Below are 18,376 nucleotides of genomic sequence, written 5' to 3' on the forward strand. Positions count from 1 at the left end.
CCGGTTTAATGAGTGATGGAGTTTATTCTGCCTGGTTACAGATACATACATCATGTATGAGAAAGCCTGCTCCCCTTCTTTTTACCTGCACGTTTAGCTTCTGATTCAAACGGGTTTTTCCTTACCGCTGTTGCGAAGTGCTTACTCAAGTCGTGAGATTGTTGGGGATTCTCTGTACTGTTGTAGTCTTTACCTTATAATATGAAGGGCCCAGAGGCAACTGTAGCTGTGGTTTGGTGCTACATGCATGCATAAATTAAACTGAGCTGAAGGCTGTTTCTCAGCAGCCTGCTGCTGGGTTTGGGAGAGAACCGGTTATTAATGTAGTGGAAACTGAAGAGACTTCTGTAGAAAGCCTGACTGATCAGAACCTGTGGACCAACATCGGTGAGTTCCTTGCAGTAGCCCCTCACTGATGTCAGCGGTTCCAATATTGGTCCCGGTCTTCAATCTGGCGGACATGAACAGAAATAGGAGCGCTGCTGGCTCAGCGAGGCCCCTGAGCTCCCGGAACAAACCCTGTACTCTCAGAGCCAACCTGCCACTTCATGCTGACGTCCAGTTATAGTACCGAGACCTTCCGGCTTTCTAAGCCTGTCCAGCGAGTTCAGTTTGTCCCAGGTGACCAGACTGTAAATGAAACAGCTGAAGTCAGGATACCTTTAGAAATGAGTGAAAAAGCTTTAGATGTTGAACAAACTTTCTAAGAGCCCTCCCACATCCACAAAGACCCTCAGCAAGGTCCTGCAGCATCTCCGGAACCACCTCCAGCAGGTGTGTGATGATGTCACCTCTGAGCAACGACTGAAGGAGGAGGAGCTCCAACCAGGTGCTGGAGAGGTGTACCTGATGAAGTTGTAAACTGTGGTCATGTTTAACATTAACGTCGGAGCGACACAGACATACAGAGGCAGAACAGAACGAGCTTTATTCTTTATTCTTCTTTCATTTGGAAGAAAAATAAAAATGTAATGAGGAATCAATGCCCCGCCTCCCCCACCCTGAAATTAAACACATTCGGGTTGGTATGAGGACAAAGATGAAGACAGTTTTATTGCCATAAACTCAAGGAAAGGAAAGTTCTAACAGTTGTTTATTCAGAAACGTTTCTGCATTTTACCTCCAAGAAAAAAAACAAAAAAAAAACACACATGATGTCAAAGCGACGCAGACCCACACCTGAAAGCTTTCACCTGGGCCGGGTTTACAGCCAGTTTCCTGTCGGGCCACAGAGAAACACACAGAAGTTACAGGTTCCAGACCAAAGCCCCATCTTTATTGTACACAATCAACTTTACAACAATTTATCGGTGGACGCTGGCGTCTGACCCACACTGAAACCACCAAACAGCACAAAAAAAAAAGAAAAAGAAAAAAAAAAAAAAAAAAAAAAGCTTTCGGTTTCTTCTGTTCTGTCGGCAATGCGGCGTGCTAGCGCCACCGTCTGGTTGGGATCTGTGGTGGCGGCTTTAAATGACTCAGTGCTGTAATCAAAGACAGATGGAAGGAGAAAAAAAGAAGGAAGAGATGAAAAAGGGGAGCAAAGGAAGGGAAAAATAAAAGTTAAGAAAAACACTTTGAACTTATTTTGTCCTCCCTGATTTTTATGAATGAAAATCGTCTCCCTGGATTCGAGGGACCGCTTATAGAGTCCAGAACATTTTCACTGCTTTAGCTGCTGTCAGTGATTTAACCTCCCTCAGTGCAAGTACGACAGCACAGTCAAAGCTCTGACATCATCTTTTACAAAGTACAGAGACTAACTGAGCTTCTCACAGATTTTGGAGGGTGGTGGGCCTGAACAGGAAACTTCAGAGCACATGGGGCCGCCTGACGACATTAAAGCAGTGACAGTTCTGCACATATCCGGTCGTTAAGTGATGACGTGACGAATCCTACTTCCGGGCCTAAAGTAGTCTGCGTTTAATATGGCTTTTGTGTTGTTAACATGTTTAATGTTTTGTATTTTCTTCTATTTAATCTCAAAAAGCTCCTAAAACAGTCAGTGATCACTGTTGACCTCCCTCGGCTTTTATTACCGCTAATCATTTATTTAAGCTCAGTTTTTAAAACCTTAGGATGTAACTACAGCCCAGCCCATGCAGCAGTATATGAATGACTAACCTCGTATTGTGGATGGATTATCTCAGTTGTTCTCCTGGCTGAAGTTTGGTCGTTTTACAGCATCCTGCCATGCGATTACATTTGTTCCTGACCGCCGAGAACACTCACGTTAACTTTTATCCAGTGGAAAAAAGTTAGCTTGTTTATATTATGCTAACATAGCTGTGTCGCTAGCGGTCACGTAGCACATCATTATATACCAGCTAGCCCAACTTCAGTAACCCTACAAACGTCACTGCTGTTTAGTTTTCTGTCTTCATTTATGCTGGAAGTGATAGCAGAGCTGTACGTTTGAATTTGTTTCCAAAACCCCGCAGTCAGGACATGCTATATTGTATTTAGATAGAAGCTAGCGAGCTAACTCCCTGCTAACTTCTAACTGCGTTAAATGTAATAAATTCCGTTTTCATGGATGCCTGGATGTTAAACTCAATTGTTACACCTGGTAGAGCAGAACGCTGATCATTTTACTAAAGATGAAAGACTTTAGACAGTTTTTCAACTCTCAGTAATGCCATAGTGATGTTTGATATATGGACCTGCAGCGGAGTTTAGACCCAGACACGACTAGTGACGTCAAGACTTAACGACCGGATAGTTTATGAAGTTTGAGAATACGCCTACACATTTAGTCTCAGTGAGCCTGTAAAAACCTGTAAACCAAACAAACGGAGACAGAATCAATAGAGACCGGGCTCAATGTCTTCACTTATTTCTGCTGTCGTTGCTGTTGGTGGTCAAACTTCTCTTACAACATTTCCTTAACATTTTCACCAACATTAAATAAAAGCTGGTAGATTTTTTTTTCCTACAAAAATATGAAGCAGTTCCTGAGAGAACAGTTCATAATCATTCAACTCATAATAAGGCGAACGGTGACTCAGAGCTAATGTTTCAGGAAAAGTTAAAAATCAAATGGGAAGAGCTTAAAAAAAAAAAAAAAAATAGATACAATTAAATTAAAAAATATATATAAAAGTTTTCAGTGTGGATCAACAGACCAATCAGAAAAGATTCCCTTCTGTGTGTTCAGTGTGGGAGGCATTGTTAAAGCTGATTGGACAGGACACTGCCACATCGCTGCAAACCCGACAGAACACAGCCAATCAGAGCCTTTTCAAACTGTGCTGCATTCAGGGTCTGTTCTTCCACAGTCATAAATCAGGAAAACTAGTAGGATTTAATGATTCCCGAGGAGCTGTCTCCTGCACCTGAATGCACCGTTTTTTGATTTTTCATGTAAAATTCTGCAGACAGTGAATGCAGCACCTGTCTGTGCTAGCAGAGCATCATGGGAACAGAAGTCTAAAGCTTTTTAGCAGTTTACTTATTTCATCAACTGGGTCTGCTGTGGACACCTGAGTGGGCGGAGCTTGCTGAGAGCCCGGCATTAAACCCCACCCACCCAGGACGACAAGCTGCTGTAACGCTAACCAAATCAACAAAAGACACCAAAGATTAAAACAACAAAACAACTAAAGTGGGGGACATTTTCAACCAATCAGAGTGAGGGGGCAGGGCTGTAGTTCAACAACTATAAAATACAAAAAAGAAACACTAAAAGACTTTACAGGTTTAACCTCCGAGCTTCTTTCTGTTGGAGTAAATGTGGGCAACCGTTGACCCAGAAGAGGATGGGGCGGGGCTACAGGACAAAGCAGGTATGACATCACAGAAAGCGGAGGTGGTGGTGAGGGGGCGGGGCAGAGAAACCCAAAGACGGAACATGCATTGACGAGCTGCTCGCCGTGTTGTGTTTACAGGTTTATTACTGATCAGAGTGTCAGAGTGCGATTCGTCTTTATTCCCACTAAGAATAAATATTCTGCTCAAACTGAACTCAAACAGGAAGAAGAAGAAGAAGAGGAGGGGGGCAGCGTCCGCTCGCTCGCTCGCTAGCTGGCCGTCTGTCAGGAAGGACTAACTGTGGCGTCTAAATCACCCCGTTTGGCGTTTCTTGGTTAAAGTTCGCTCTCGCCCCCCTAACCTCCCTCTCCCCCGCCCCCCTCCCTCCCTACGACCGTGCGGCCTTCAGTCTCTTATGGTTTTTCTTTTGATATCACCTCCTCTCGCGGCTTCGCTCCGCCAAAGATGGCAGAGTTGGGGTTGGCGACCTGGTTGAGCGGCTCAGAGACGGTCCGAGGCTTCAGCTGCAGCCGAGGCCGCTGTGCACGCTCCTCTGCAACAGACACATAACAACAGACAGTCAGTGCACGCCGGGGGAACTTCCTGTTTTTAAATCAACAGACATTTTACTTCCAGTCAGGAAAAATCTAAACTGGGGGCTTTTTTCCAGAGAAGCATTTCTATAACAAGCAGGAAACACTCTTCTTTCTAACCCCTGTGTGGGACACCAGGAGGAAGCAAAGCAGGCCACCAGGGGGAGCCTCTACAAACACAGGTATGTGCACATGCTGTGCTGATGTCACGCTGCTGTGTTCTCAGCTCAGTGTGTCAGGTGTATGCCTCACTGGCTAATCGGATGATCATCCGCTCAGGATTCTGATACTGCGATGACCCCTCCTACTCTCTCTGCTATCCTTCCTCTTCCTGGATTTGTGCGACAGGCGGGTCCTAAGACGTACACACCTGTTAGCACCTGGCTAATTGTTTTCTATGTATTATCTGTGTCACAGTCACTGCTGATACAGCGCTGCCATATTTTACCAAACCTAATCCACCTGTGTCAGAGCGTTGCTGAAAAAAAACAAAGCAGGAAGTCAAGTCACCTTCAGACGGTTCCCTGAAGTCTGTCGTTCCTCCGCGTGGGGGTCCGTCTCTGTAGCGACCCATCCCTGCACCTCCACCCCTTCTGTCACTAGGGCGACTGCCACCGCCTCGACTCCGCCCCCCCATGTAGTCATCATCTCTAAAACCTGCAGAGAGACAGGTGAGCAGACAGACGCGCACACAGGTGAGTGTTCAGATAGACGGCCACAGGCGCCCTGAAAGAGTCCAGACCTGGAAATGAATATGAGATGGTTGAGGTGAAGGGCATGATGGGGGAAAAACAGGGTGTGTCCAGCAGCTTCAGGAGGCGGAGCCAGACACTAGTTACCACTTCCTGTTTGGTGTGTTAGCCTCTAACGTTAGTCTCCCTTACTGGTCAATCATGCCTCACCACCAGAGCAATAATCAGAATATGGCCTCACATCATATATGTAAACAGAGAGCAGTGCACGTCTGCCGTCTAAATATTACTTTGATTAGTTTTACTGCTTTAAAAAAGTTTGGAGGCCGAGGAAATTTTCCTGCCGTCCCATTGGCTAGAACCCAGCTGGCAGTGCCCTGATTGGCCGCTGGAACGCGATGCTGTCCAACCTGAGCTGCTGAACTCTTTGACCGCACCTCCTCCCGGCTGGTCGTAGAAGTCCTCACGGGAGTCGCGTCCTCCTCCTCCTCCTCTGGGAGCGCCTCGAGAGCCTCCTCGTCCTGCAGAGGACACGGGGCAGTTTAACACTGAGGGGGGGGGGGGGGAGAGGAAAGAAAACAGAGGAGGTGGCAGCACCTCCTGCTGGGAGGGGCTACACTAGAGAGGCGAAGCTTGTTAGTGGTCCATGAGCCAATCGGAGTTAGAGAGAAGCAGCAGCACTCTGAACACTGAAGAAGGTGAAAGGTCAGCAGGAGGAGACGTCAGGTGGCCTCCACCTACCTGCAGGTGACTATGAACAGCAGGGAGGTGAAAGGAAAAGGGGAGGTGTCTGTGGAGGTGAGGATGAAGAAATGAAGCATGAAAGATGAAGAGTCCTCCTCCTCAGAGTCACAGGGCAACATCAAACATGCTTCGTCTGCGTTTCCTTGAAGGCTGGACTTAAACCTGAATCAGATTCAACCGGCGCCCGCCTCCAGCACGTGTCAGGACCTCTCCCCTCTTTTCCTAAGCCCTCATCACTTCTCCCTGATACATTACAGTTTGGGGTGTGTCGCGAGCAGGCCCCGCCTCCCGTTGGTTAAAATGTTCAACTTTATTCATAAAGCGCCAAATTACAACAGCAGCAGGTCCAAGATGAGAACCGGACAATAAATCAGAGGAAACACCAACAAACACTTGAAGCTTCTACTAACGTCTGCTGGAGCTATCGTTTGGGAACGGGCGCCGTCGAGCGGGGATGCCCTGTCCTGCGTCCTTAACTGACCAATCAGCACAGACTAGCAGAACACTGATGATTTATGGGCAACTCAGCTGCAGAAAAATGTTTTGGTAAAGAATTTGGTGAAAACTATTTTAGCCGTCTTCTGCTCCAGGTCACTGAGGAGCACCTCAGAGCTTTCCCGTTTCGAAACGCACGCCTGATTTTCTCTGGGATCTAACTCCAGCCTGGAAACCTTCCTACCACGTTAGCACTCTTCTTCTCTGCTCGTACCTCTGCCGTCGTCTTTCCTGAAGCCAAAGCCGCCCCCTCCTCGTTCTTGTCTTCGTCCCTCTGCGATGTCCACCCTCAGTGACCTTTCACCTAATAACTGCAGGTCAGAGTTCCTGTCAGACAAGACAGCAGCGTGGCAGAACCAGAAAACGTCGGGTTTATTAAATCAGATACTCACGGCGCCGTCGTATGTCAAAGCTTCTTTTAGAGATTCCAAATCGTCAAATTCAACATAACAAAAACCTGAAAGAGACGCAAACAGTCAGACAGGAAGTTTCACCCGAGGCAAACTTCATCATCCCCGACACCCACACCCCCTCCGAACCTTTGAACTTGTCTGTCTCTTTGTCTCTGACCAATCGGACACTGCGGATGTTGAGCTCTTTGAAGATGATGTCGATGTCTCCCTGCACCGTGTTGAACGGCAGGTTTCCCACGTACGCCGTGAACGGAGGCTCTGTCGGCAGCTCCTTCTGCTTCCTGGGGCCTCCGGGACCGCTGCCGCCACGGGGCCTGATGGGAGGGGGGACAGAGGATCGTCAGACAGGGACACAAGTAAAGAGGATTGTGGGATGTAGAGGTCAGACTGGACCAGAGTTAAAGACAACAACTCTCCACACATTAGGCTCACTGGTCTTCCAAACTGGGAGTGCTCGCTTTGGAGTCTAAACAGGAAATGGCGGGGACAGAAAGACCTAAAAGCTGCAATCGGCCCCGTGATGCGTTCCCAATGACTTTATGAGCTCGGTCGCTCGTTCACGGCCGTTTTGTGAAACGGAATGAGAGCCTGACCAATCAGACGATGCTGTTGGACGATACTGGCTCTCTGTCGATCTTGTTAATGAAAATGATCAATAAATGAAGATTTAAAAAAGAGACAAACAAGTAAATAAATTACTACACATAACGAATGTTGGAAATCTGTCTGAAAGGAAAAACCATCAGCTGATATCCAAATGCTGTAGTTTGATGAACGATCAGAAATAATCTCACAATCTGCCAGAGCTAAACTTTACATTTTACATGAGTTTTTTTTAAACATTTCAAGTTGCTATGCATCAATACGACCCTTATATGTCAAACTTTAATAATATGTCTGTAAAATGTCCACAGTAATTACATACATTATTTAATAAGCGGAATAAGCCAATAAGAAATATCAAAATTGTAAGAAAGAAAAGTTGCACACAATAGTTTCCAACCACAGGAAATGTATTTTGAGTCTTCAGAATTTCATTTTTGAGACTCATTTTTATAAACTGGAGCAAAATGACAAACAAAGCATCAAAATAAACTGTTTCCAGTATTCCAGCTTTGACAGGCTTTGGAGGAGGAAAAAAACTACAGTTCCTGCAAAAAGTGACATCACTTCCTGTTTTCACAGCTAAAGGCACACTGAAACCACACAATAGTTGATGCTCACAATGTTATGACGTATGCTCCAACGTAGGAAGTGCAAAGAACAGCTGATCAGATCACAAATCGTGAGTCTGGAGTGGTTTTTGTGATTTCTGCAAACCCGTTAGTGGAAGCAAACAGCGGTCTGGGAGATGTTGAATGTGTGATATGTAAGTGCACATCTCTAGTTTTATATCCATTTATAGGAATTATTGCTCTAACTTATCATTATAACGGGTAAATCTGCAGATTAACTGAACAACAAAAATAAATAAATAATCATAATTGGAATTTATGACGCTTTGAAGGTTGGGAGTGGTGTGTTTATGATGCCAGTAAATCTGTGTCCTGTTGTTCTTATCAGGTAAAAAGACGTAAAAATGAAAGAATATTTCCATCTGCTTGACATGCTGCCGTGCACCCGTCAGTGTAGATCCGAGCGTTTCAGAGCAGCTGGTTTAACCCTCTGTAGCTGCTCAAACTTTGAAACAATTATAAACTACAAACCGGACTCAAAACTCTGAGCCACTTGGTTATCGCTCTGCTGTGTGCTGCTCCACCTGCTCCCGGATCACTGATGGAGGTCTGATGAAGCAGGAACACAGCCAGAGGAGCTTCGGCCATGCAGTTTGGGGTTAAAATGTAGGAGCTGAGCAGCGCGTCAGCCTGCTCTACATGAACAAAGTCAGCCAGCTTGGCTCCTGCTCGCTGCTATTTGGAGTTGATTTGCATCCATCGCTGACCGGTTGTTGTTGCTATGATACAAACGCGCAGCTAAAATCAGGTGTTGCATATAAAACATGCTGGCAAAGGAAAAGTACCGGCACTGTGTTGTGGTTTGATCAAACTGAGGCTTTCTCAGACTGTTTGGCCTGACCATAGATGGACCGCCCACCCCCACAGGCCCACTCTCAGCCTCCAGCACAGCAACTTCAAACTGAGTGCTGCAACACTTTATGCTATGCAGCCACCACAAAAATCCCTCAACATGAGCGATGACCTGACGACCTTTGGCCAGTAATAAAGGATTTCAGACAGGGTTCCCCTGTGAAGCTGAAACAGACCCTCACTGAGGAGCAGTTTTCTCACAGTGTTTCCACATTCACACGTCAAAAGTGTTACCTCAAACTGCCTGCAGGAATCGTTTAAACCGAAGCAAAAATTTGTGCTGCTCCCACACACCACCTTTTCTTCTTAAACACAGCAACAGCAGAGAAAGTGATGAAGCTTTAAATGACTTGTTGGAGGCTTTGTTACAGGCTGCCAGCAGCAGCATCTCCCTGTAGCAGGAATGCCAGTCGCATGCAGAACTCCACACCTTCTACTAGCTTTGGCTTTAAAATAAATGGGATATCTGGGAAACTGGGACTCGTTTTCACAGACACAGACTTATTATAAACAACAAATCTATTAATAGATGTTTGGTTCTTATAGATTATGTTGAGCTTCTTTACGAACCAGTAAAAGTCTGACCTACTGACATGGAGCCAGCTGCTAAACTCTTGAAGCAACAGTCTGGATTCAGATCTGAAATCAGCCATCTAGCACCCTCAAACAAAGCTTCATGCAATCACAGTCTGCTCTGCCTCATTTTGGAGCCATCAGGAGATCATCTTAAAAAGAGTTATACATAAATTTTTCCCTTATATTGCAAGAAATCCCCACAAACAGAGGTCCAATAACGTTCAGGACAGCGGTGCAGAGTGACTAGAAGAACAATCAAGACAACATCTGGAGCTCTGCTCCCTCCCTGCAGGACTACAGCGCCCCCCACTGTTTCAAACACACAGGCTTCAACATGTGCCGACATGGACCTCAGTGCTCTGAGAAGATGCTCAAGCAGAAGTTAGCACAGTTTGATTTACCAGACATTACCTTCACACAGTTTTGTTTTATGTATTGTCTTTGCAGGGCTCAGCCACTCAATCAGCCCAGACTCCTTCAAACTCTACAGCCCACCCTGCTCCAATGGAAGCATGCAATGAGGGGAATTCCCTCCACTCCTAAAATATAGACTTCAGGCCCCATGTTCAGCCCCAACGTTTATCCCCTCTCATCAGATTCAGCTCCTGACAGAACAACTGATGAAGAAAAGCAGCCCTTTAACTCTTCATCATTCTCTAAACTTTGATTAAAATTTGGTTTGGTGCTCCCGAAGAAACAGAAATAAAGATTAATTGCTGAAACAATTAATCGACCAAAAATTAATCTCAGCAAACTTTCGGCAAAAAAAACCCTGTTTTCTGTTAATTCGTTCATAAAGTCTGTGATAAAGGAGAGAACATCAGTCCGATCTTCTCACAGGTGACTCCTGCCTGTACTGATGTTAAAGCTTTGTGTGCTGCAGACATCCTGAAGCCCCCTCCCTCCAGGACAAAAAAAAAATCACTTTTTTTTTTAAAATCGTTTATCAGCAATCAGATAACAACACGCAGTGCCACAGAGCGGAAAACAGCCGCTAACCTGACGGTAAGCGCATCTACCGGCTCTAACCGACTCCCACCCTCAGCTCTGACTGCGACGTGGATGGATGTGCAGCAGGGGACACATGATGCAGCCATGCGGGCAGCCTGCAGCTCCGCCACCGCCTCCACCTAAACCTGCTGCGGCCTCCTTCCCCACCGCTCGCCTCCACCGCCTCAAAGCCACACGCGCTGAGTGGGTATCTGTACCGCCAAGCTGCGGGACGATCCACGCCACACTGGAGAGCCTGTTCTTACTGTCTACATCTAGCTAGCCGCTTGCTAACTGTTAGCATGTCAGCTACGAGACCGCGGTGTTTCCCGGCTGATATCTCCGGGATACCCTCACGCCTGCTCGGCCTGTTCAGTAACCGCGGGGCGTGTCGAGCTCCGGGGCCTACACAGCCTGCTCCCCTGACTCGGGGCGGACAGCAGCGGGAAACACGGCGACGGTCCGGTCGAGTTTGCTCTTCGGGGACACGACAAAGCTGCCGTGCACGGCGGAAACTCACCCTCGGCCGCCGCCGAAGCTGCCGTAGGCCCGGTCCCGTTCATCGTAGTTGTCGTAGTCCGCCATTACTGCTGCTTGTGTGTTGGAGGAGGAGGTCCTACACGTCACACACACAGCGGGTTTAGCTGCCCGCAGAGCGCCTGACCGGTAATATCACACACTAACTTCTTTTTACTAATTATGTTTTTTTTAAATTCAGTTTGAAAAGAAATATTTATAATATAAGTAATGAAAACACAGCACGAACGTGAAAAACACACGAAACTATATGGAATTGTTAAAATAAATACAAAGTAAACAATAGTAACAGTTGTCATAACAATGTCATGATCCTGAAGCCTATCCGGTTGTTCAGTCTGACGTCACTAGCCGTGTCTGGACCTAAACTCCGCTGCAGGTCCATATATCAAACGATCACTATGGCATTACTGAGAGTTGAAAAACTGTCTAAAGTCTTTCATCTTTAATAAAATGATCAGCGTTCTGCTCTACCAGGTGTAACAATTGAGTTTAACATCCAGGCATCCATGAAAACGGAATTTATGACATTTAACGGAGTTAAAGTTAGCAGGAAGTTAGCTCGTTAGCTTCTATCTAAATACAATATAGCATGTCCTGACTGCGGGGTTTTGGAAACAAAATTCAAACGTACAGCTCTGTTATCACTTCCAGCATAAATGAAGACAGAAAACTAAACAGCAGTGACGTTTGTAGGGTTACTGAAGTTGGGCTAGCTGGTATATAATGATGTGCTACGTGACCGCTAGCGACACAGCTATGTTAGCATAATATAAACAAGCTAACTTTTTTTTCCACTCGATAAAAGTTAACGTGACTGTTCTCGGTGGTCAGGAACAAATGTAATCGCATGGCAGGATGCTGTAAAAGGACCAAACTTCAGCCAGGAGAACAATTGAGATAATCCATCCACAATACGAGGTTAGTCATTCATATACTGCTGCATGGGCTGGGCTGGAGTTACATCCTAAGGTTGAGCTTAAATAAATGATTAGCGGTAATAAAAGCCGAGGGAGGTCAACAGGGATCACTGACTGTTTTAGGAGCTTTTTGAGATCAAATAGAAGAAAATACAAAACATTAAACATGTTAACAACACAAAAGCCATATTAAACGCAGACTACTTTAGGCCCGGAAGTAGGATTCGTCGCGTCATCACTGAACAACCGGATAAAAGTTTGGCCCGTTGTTGCCTTTGGATCGCACTAGTGATGGGAATTCCGGCTCTTTTTAGGGAACCGGCTCTTTCGGCTCCCAACCGGCTCTTCAGGTTGTTTTGTTGCTTTAATTAATTTATTATCAACAACAATATAAAATTATGCCCAAAAGGAATTACTAATGTAAAAAAAAAACATGGTTTTTAATATATGTTTATATATAAATATAAAAGCACGCGCAAAGTCCAAAACACATTTCTAGAGTTAACTGAACTTCCAAAACAGAGCTACCTAGATCACCTAAATTTACCTGTTACTACCACACACCAAATCCGGTCGTTGGTACTTCCTGGCTTGTGTAGCCACTAGGTAACAAAAGCATCCTGAAGCACTTCTATTGTGTCTTGTACATGTTTTGTAGTTTGTACGTGCTTTGTCTCTAGGTGCCACCGTAAATATACTTTTATTCATTCACTCCACATGAAATGTAATAAATTAATTATATAATACAAAAAACAACTATTTACTTTTCAACTTTTAACTATTTAATATTTCAGCTTTTTCCTTTTAAACAAATTTAAAGTGAAACAACACAAAACACTGCAAACCACAACACAATTAAATATAAATGAAAATATGAAAACAAAAAGAAGATGCACATTCTCTGTCATATGGACCTGCATGAATAAACTTTCTGAATCCTTTATCATCTGCAACTGAAAATAGTTGTGTATGATTACTATACCTTTCTAATGTTGTTGTCCCTGCCTCTCTTTCTCTCTCTCTCCCTCCCGCTCTGTTCCTGTGCTACTGCCAGTGTAACTATTGCCCCTCCCCCCTCTGCTCAGTGCAAGCACAAGGCTCGCGTGCGGAGTGAAGCGGGAAAAAGGGCGAGAGAGGGTGAGAGAAGGAAAAACCCCACAGTTCCCAATAAGGAGTCGGCTCGCGTTGTTCACTTCAAAGAGTCGGCTCTAAGAGCCGTTTCGTTCACAACCGACACATCACTAGATCACACCACTGACTCCGTTTAAATCATGTGGCCACACCTCACCAGAGCTCCACTATATGTCTGTCCCTCACATGTTAAATGTTCTCAAATGTTAGCCCAGATGCTTTTCTGTCTGAGAAACTGATAAAACACACAAGGTCTTTGAGACCTTTTTTCAAAAGTCTTTCTGTTCATAAGCAGTACTGTATTTTTGGAGTAAACATATGAATAAAGCATCTACAGTTGTTGTCAGACGTCTTTTTCCACTCATTGTAATGTCAGAGTAATTTTGGACTGATGTATTTGGCCTGTTCTTTTCCCTGGCTGCAATGATTGTACACTATACATCTTTAAATGTATTTTCTCTGTTCCACACACGCGCAAAGTCAAATTCTTTAATATTTAAGTATGAGCCCAATGAGCTGAATGACTTCCGACCGGTGGCACTGACGTCACATCTTATGAAGACTCTAGAGCGGCTCTTCCTCAACCTCCTCCGACCACAGGTACAACATGCCCAGGACCCACTACAGTTCGCCTACAAGGCTGTCGGAGTGGAGGATGCCATCCTGTACCTCCTGCACAGAGCCCACTCACACCTGGACAAGGGAAAAGGACCCTGTTTCATGACTTTTCCAGTGCCTTTTATACAATCCGGCCCTGTCTGCTCCAGGAGAAACTAAACAGGATGCAGGTGGACCCCTGCCTGGTGGCTTGGATCTCCGACTACCTCACCGACAGACCACAGTACGTCAGGCTGAAGGACATCACGTCTGACACTGTGGTCAGCAGCACAGGAGCACCACAGGGAACTGTGCTGTCCCCTCTTCTCTTCACCCTGTACACCTCTGACTTCTGCTACAACTCTGAATTATGCCACATTCAGAAGTTTGCAGATGACACGGCCATCATGGGGTGTATCTGGGATGATCAGGAAGAGGAGTACAGAAGTCTGGTGAGGAACTTTGTCGCATGGAGTCACACAAACCACCTGCAACTCAACACCTCAAAGACTAAGGAACTGGATGTGGACTTCGGGAGGTCCAGAGAAGGTCCACTGCCAGTTCAGATAGAGGGGGAGGAGGTGGAGGTGGTCAACAAGTACAAGTACCTCGGGCTGTGGGTGGACAACAAACTGGACTGGTCATGCAACACAGAGCACCTGTATAAAAAAGCCCAAAGCTGACTGTACTTCCTCAGGAGGCTGAGGTCTTTCAACATCTGCAGGAAGCTCCTGAGGATGTTTTACCAGTCAGTGGTCGCAGGAGTACTTTTCTATGCTGTGGTGTGCTGGGGGAGCAGCACAGCAAAGAAGGACTCATGCAGGCTGGAGAAACTGATCAGGAAGGCTGGCTCTGTGGTCGGCATGAAGCTGGATACTCTGGTGACAGTGGCAGAGAAGAGGACATTAAAGAAACTGATGGACATTATGAACAATGCTGGGCATCCTCTGCACACGGCCATTAACAACCAGAGGAGTCCCACACGCCATCAGACTGTTTAACTCCTCTCTGGAGGGGAGAGGGAGGGGAGACAGGAGGACAAAGGAGGGGGGAACAACTAAGCTGTAGTGCCTCTTCACTGTGCAATATTCGCAATATTTATTTTCTTATATTCGACTGCAATAATCACTGTGCAATAGACTCACTCAAATGTGCAATCCTATTTATCCATATTATATATTCTGTATTTAGCTTCTTTAGGCCAACATTTAGCTTCTGAGATGGCTTTCCCAAAGCCCCGACCTCAACCCTGTCGAAAATTTGTGGACGAGTCTGTAACAGAAAACTAATTTAAATTAACCCTGCCATTTCTGCCAAGAAGAGCATTCAAATATCCAGACAGGTGCATGTATATTACGACCCTGTGTGAATGGAAGAAAACACCAAATAAACTTGTTTTTAAAAATGATTAAAGATGCTGTGAAATCATTCCAGCCAGGAAAGAAAACGGGGAGCCGCCCTCCCTGAGCCTGGTTCTGCCGGAGGTTTCTTCCTGATAAAACTGAGGTTTTGCTCTCCACTGTCGCCAAAGTGCTCAAGGGTGCGTCTGTTTATTGGGGTTACTACTATTTCTGTATTACTGTAGAGCTTTACCTTACATTATAAAGGGCGTTAGGACAACTGTTGTTGTGTTGTTGGTGCAATATAAATAAAATGGAATTCGATTTTTTTTTTTGTTGTTGTTGTTGTCCCGTTTGGATCTTTAGCCATCAGAATTGTTGTCTGAAGGCCAAGAAAGATGCCAAGCGGATTTATTTTACCAAGTGGATCATCATGGCCTTGCCATATTGGTCCATTTGATTGACCTTTATTATAATTATGTATTTATTTTATTTTCGGTTGCTACAGACGGGACAGACATGACTGGGGGATAGGACAGGGAGAAAGAATGAAAGAAAGAGAGGGAGAGAAAGAAAACCAAAGGGGAGAAGAGACGGTGAGAAAGGGGGGAAGAAACAAAAACAAACACCTGGATCACCTGTATGGAGAAAAAAAACAGAAGAGAAAACAAACAAAGAAAGAGCAACATAATAAAAAAAAAAACAGCACCATCACAATAAACTAGCTAGCAGTAGATAACAGTAGATACTAAATATTAAACGATATTGTGCAGCACGCAAGATAGACGGGTTTACTTTACCAAATAGACCATCCCAGCTGTGCCGTAATGGTCCATTTGATTCACCTTTTATTGTTTATTTTATTTATTTTATTTTCACTTGCTAAATACGGGACAGACGTGACTGGGGAAAGAAAAACAGCGGGGAAGAGGGGCGGGGATAAAGGGCAAAAAACGACAAAATAAGCAGACAAAAAATCCATCCATCAATCACCTGGATCACCTGCTGAGAAAGAAAAAAGAAAACAAGCAAAGAACAAGAGCAACATAATAAACAACATCACAATGATATATGGGAATATGACAGTAAATACTAAATATTAAACATTATTGTGCAGCACATAAGATCAACAGAACACAGTGTGCTTTGAGGTAGGAGCCAAAAAGGGTGTAGTTTGTGGGTGTGATCACCCGTGTGTACACCTGTGAGCATGGACGCGCTTGTTTTTAAAAGGTTCCTTCATGTAATGATCTGCTAGAGGGTGTGGGGGGGCCACAGCCCCGTCCTCCAGGGCATGAAGCAGGTATGGAGGAGATCAAAACTCCAGACATCCAGAGGCCCCCAGAACACAAGAGACCAAGGAAGACCAACAGAGGGGCAGCCGCGCCACTGTCCCAGTAAGAGCTGAGGAGAGTCCCAGATGAGGGCTCACTCAGCAGCCGCTGAGCAGAAGCCAGGGGGGGTTGCAGTGACGCGCCCGTGAGCTCCGCCGGCAGCCAGCCGTGCCAGAGTGACCGAGCCCCAGGCTCCAGGCCCTGATAAGCGGCCGCCAAGGAGTGAGCCGGTGTGTACCTGGACGCCCATCCCCAGACACAAAGAACCACCAACGCACCGACACCTGAGGGAGTCCGCCACTGGCAGGGGGAGTGGTGGTGGGGGGAGCCTCCAAACCTTGGAGGGCCTGAGATGTCCCCAGAGAGGTGGCGTCTGATACCCAACCTGACATATAGACACAGACATACAGGCACACACAGATACAAACATCCATTCCCACCCTCATGCTCTCATATGCACTTACTCCACACTCAACCAACGTGGAGACAGACATAAAGAGACGCTGTACACACGATCACACTCTGCGATTGTGTCTGTGAATCCACTGTGAGCTCTCCCTGCTGTCCTCCCTTCGTGTTCAGGCTTGCCGTTCTATAGTTTAGTTTCTCCCAGTTTAGTTTATCCTAAGTTGTGTTTTTGCCATCCCCACTTTGTGTTCTGTCATGTATAATAAACCACCCTCGCATCTCAGTAAGTGCTGCATCCTGGGTCTCACTCATTCCGCCACGCGACTGCTGCCCCAGCCGTGACACGTTTATTGCAGTATAATGCTGTAAAATTATGGCTCAGTTCTCTGGGCTTCGGTTGAGCGTTTTTTCAGACTAAGATTGTTTTCAGTGGAGATTGAACTTTTCTGTTACTTTAGGAACGGGCTTAAACCATGTCTGGGAAACACGTCGTAAATGATGGGTCGTTCGGGCCTCTTCGTGCTCAGTCAGATCTGGAATATTGGAAGCAGATCCAATCGTGCAAAAGGTTTGATCACACGAGTATCTGAAAAATGTTCCTCAAATATTTTTTGTGGGGCGATGTCTTGCTGATGGAGGTAGCTGCTGTTGGGCCCGTTCTTATGCAGGAGGATATGGTTGAACATCTAATCACCACTTCCATCAGTCGTCCTCATGCTGAGCTTACACAGACAGAACAACAAACAACAAACTGTGAAAAAAATGGAAAATACCAAAAATAATGTAAATCTTCTTGGCCATGAATTTTTATTAGAAAATAAACTAAAACTTTTCATCAGTAGAAGCTAAACTACAAAAGATATCTGACTAAGCATTCAAATACACATAAACAGCACATTCAGCTACAGTGTGAGAGAAGCTACCTGATCCACAGTCAAATTCATGCCAGCATTGATGATTCTGTAATCATCCGTAAAGTGTTTGGATAGTAGGGGTGCAATGATACACAAAATTCACGGTTCGATATTTTTTCGATACAAAAAAATGTTCATGCCTTTTTAATTTGTCATTTATTAAAATTATAAATATATATTTTAACTCAAAAGTACAGTTTTTAAATTTAATGTTGCTGAAACAACAAAGTAATAAAAAATAAATCTATCTGATGGAGAAATCCCTCATCTTTGGAAAAGAGAGTTTATTACAGAGAAATGTCTCTTTCCAAAATAAAAGCTATACTATACGCTTCTTCTGGGCTATATTCTCAGCAGCATATTAAACATATCAGGTCCCCATAAGGAGAATCATGTGCTAACGGCTGTCTAAATGACTCGGGTAAAGTTTGTAGCATGCGTGCTTGTTGTTTTTGTCTGCTTCCACTTGTCTTTGCACTAGGATGCTGTCGGCGTAAATGTGCAGTCATATTCGTTGTGTTCCCACTAGTGCTGTCAGCGTTAATCTGAAATGACTGCGCTAACGCAGTAGCTCCCACCAATGTAATTGAGCATTGCGTGGCACATCCAACATACTGTTTTACTTTAGTCCATGACGCGCTTACCTTCAGGGTCATACGTCACATGAAGACCAAAATAGTTCCAAACGCCAGATCTGAATGAGGGTTGGGGAGGTTCAATTTGCCATGTTGCAAGGAGAGCTTAGCTTCTGTCTCGCTAGCTTGCGCTCAGTGAATCTGCGTTCGACTACTCCGCCTAGGCTGCACTGTCGAGTGCAGATCCACTGAGCGCTCAACACAGACAGCATCGTCAGAA

The 18,376-nt window shown here is 45.3% G+C and overlaps 1 protein-coding gene and 1 long non-coding RNA gene across 4 annotated transcripts; one reads left to right on the forward strand and one right to left on the reverse strand.

Moving 5' to 3' along the window:
* Positions 1–921: 921 nt before the first annotated feature.
* Positions 922–10,991, reverse strand: eif4h (eukaryotic translation initiation factor 4h). Of its 3 annotated transcripts, none has more exons than XM_040039703.1 (8): positions 10,861–10,991; positions 6,814–7,001; positions 6,667–6,731; positions 6,489–6,585; positions 5,473–5,556; positions 4,854–5,000; positions 4,188–4,303; positions 922–1,484 (listed from the first exon to the last, which is right to left on the reverse strand). In XM_040039703.1, exons 1-8 carry the CDS (start codon positions 10,923–10,925, stop codon positions 1,479–1,481), a joined length of 768 nt encoding a protein of 255 aa, XP_039895637.1. In that variant the 5' UTR covers positions 10,926–10,991; the 3' UTR covers positions 922–1,478. The 3 variants fall into 3 exon arrangements, with proteins under 3 accessions (XP_039895637.1, XP_039895636.1, XP_039895638.1); XM_040039702.1 differs by having other exon boundaries at positions 5,446–5,556; XM_040039704.1 differs by lacking the exon at positions 5,473–5,556.
* Positions 10,898–13,270, forward strand: LOC120738455. The gene is made up of 2 exons (XR_005696980.1): positions 10,898–11,006; positions 12,852–13,270. It is a non-coding gene; the product is annotated as an uncharacterized LOC120738455 (long non-coding RNA).
* Positions 13,271–18,376: the final 5,106 nt, after the last annotated feature.

The sequence above is a fragment of the Simochromis diagramma genome, unplaced genomic scaffold (genome assembly GCF_900408965.1).
Source record: "Simochromis diagramma unplaced genomic scaffold, fSimDia1.1 OVJJ01000031.1, whole genome shotgun sequence".
NCBI lineage: Eukaryota > Metazoa > Chordata > Actinopteri > Cichliformes > Cichlidae > Simochromis > Simochromis diagramma.

What these genes read in the sequence shown, in the direction of transcription:
- eif4h (XM_040039702.1), bottom strand. Translation starts at nt 10,925, where the DNA reads ATGGCGGACTACGACAACTACGATGAACGGGACCGGGCCTACGGCAGC. An exon ending in AGAGACAGACAAGTTCAAAG is followed by an intron (nt 6,732 to 6,813) that starts GTTCGGAGGGGG and finishes CGTCTCTTTCAG; the next exon opens with GTTTTTGTTATGTTGAATTT. An exon ending in CAAAGAGTTCAGCAGCTCAG is followed by an intron (nt 5,001 to 5,445) that starts GTTGGACAGCAT and finishes GTCTCTCTGCAG; the next exon opens with GTTTTAGAGATGATGACTAC.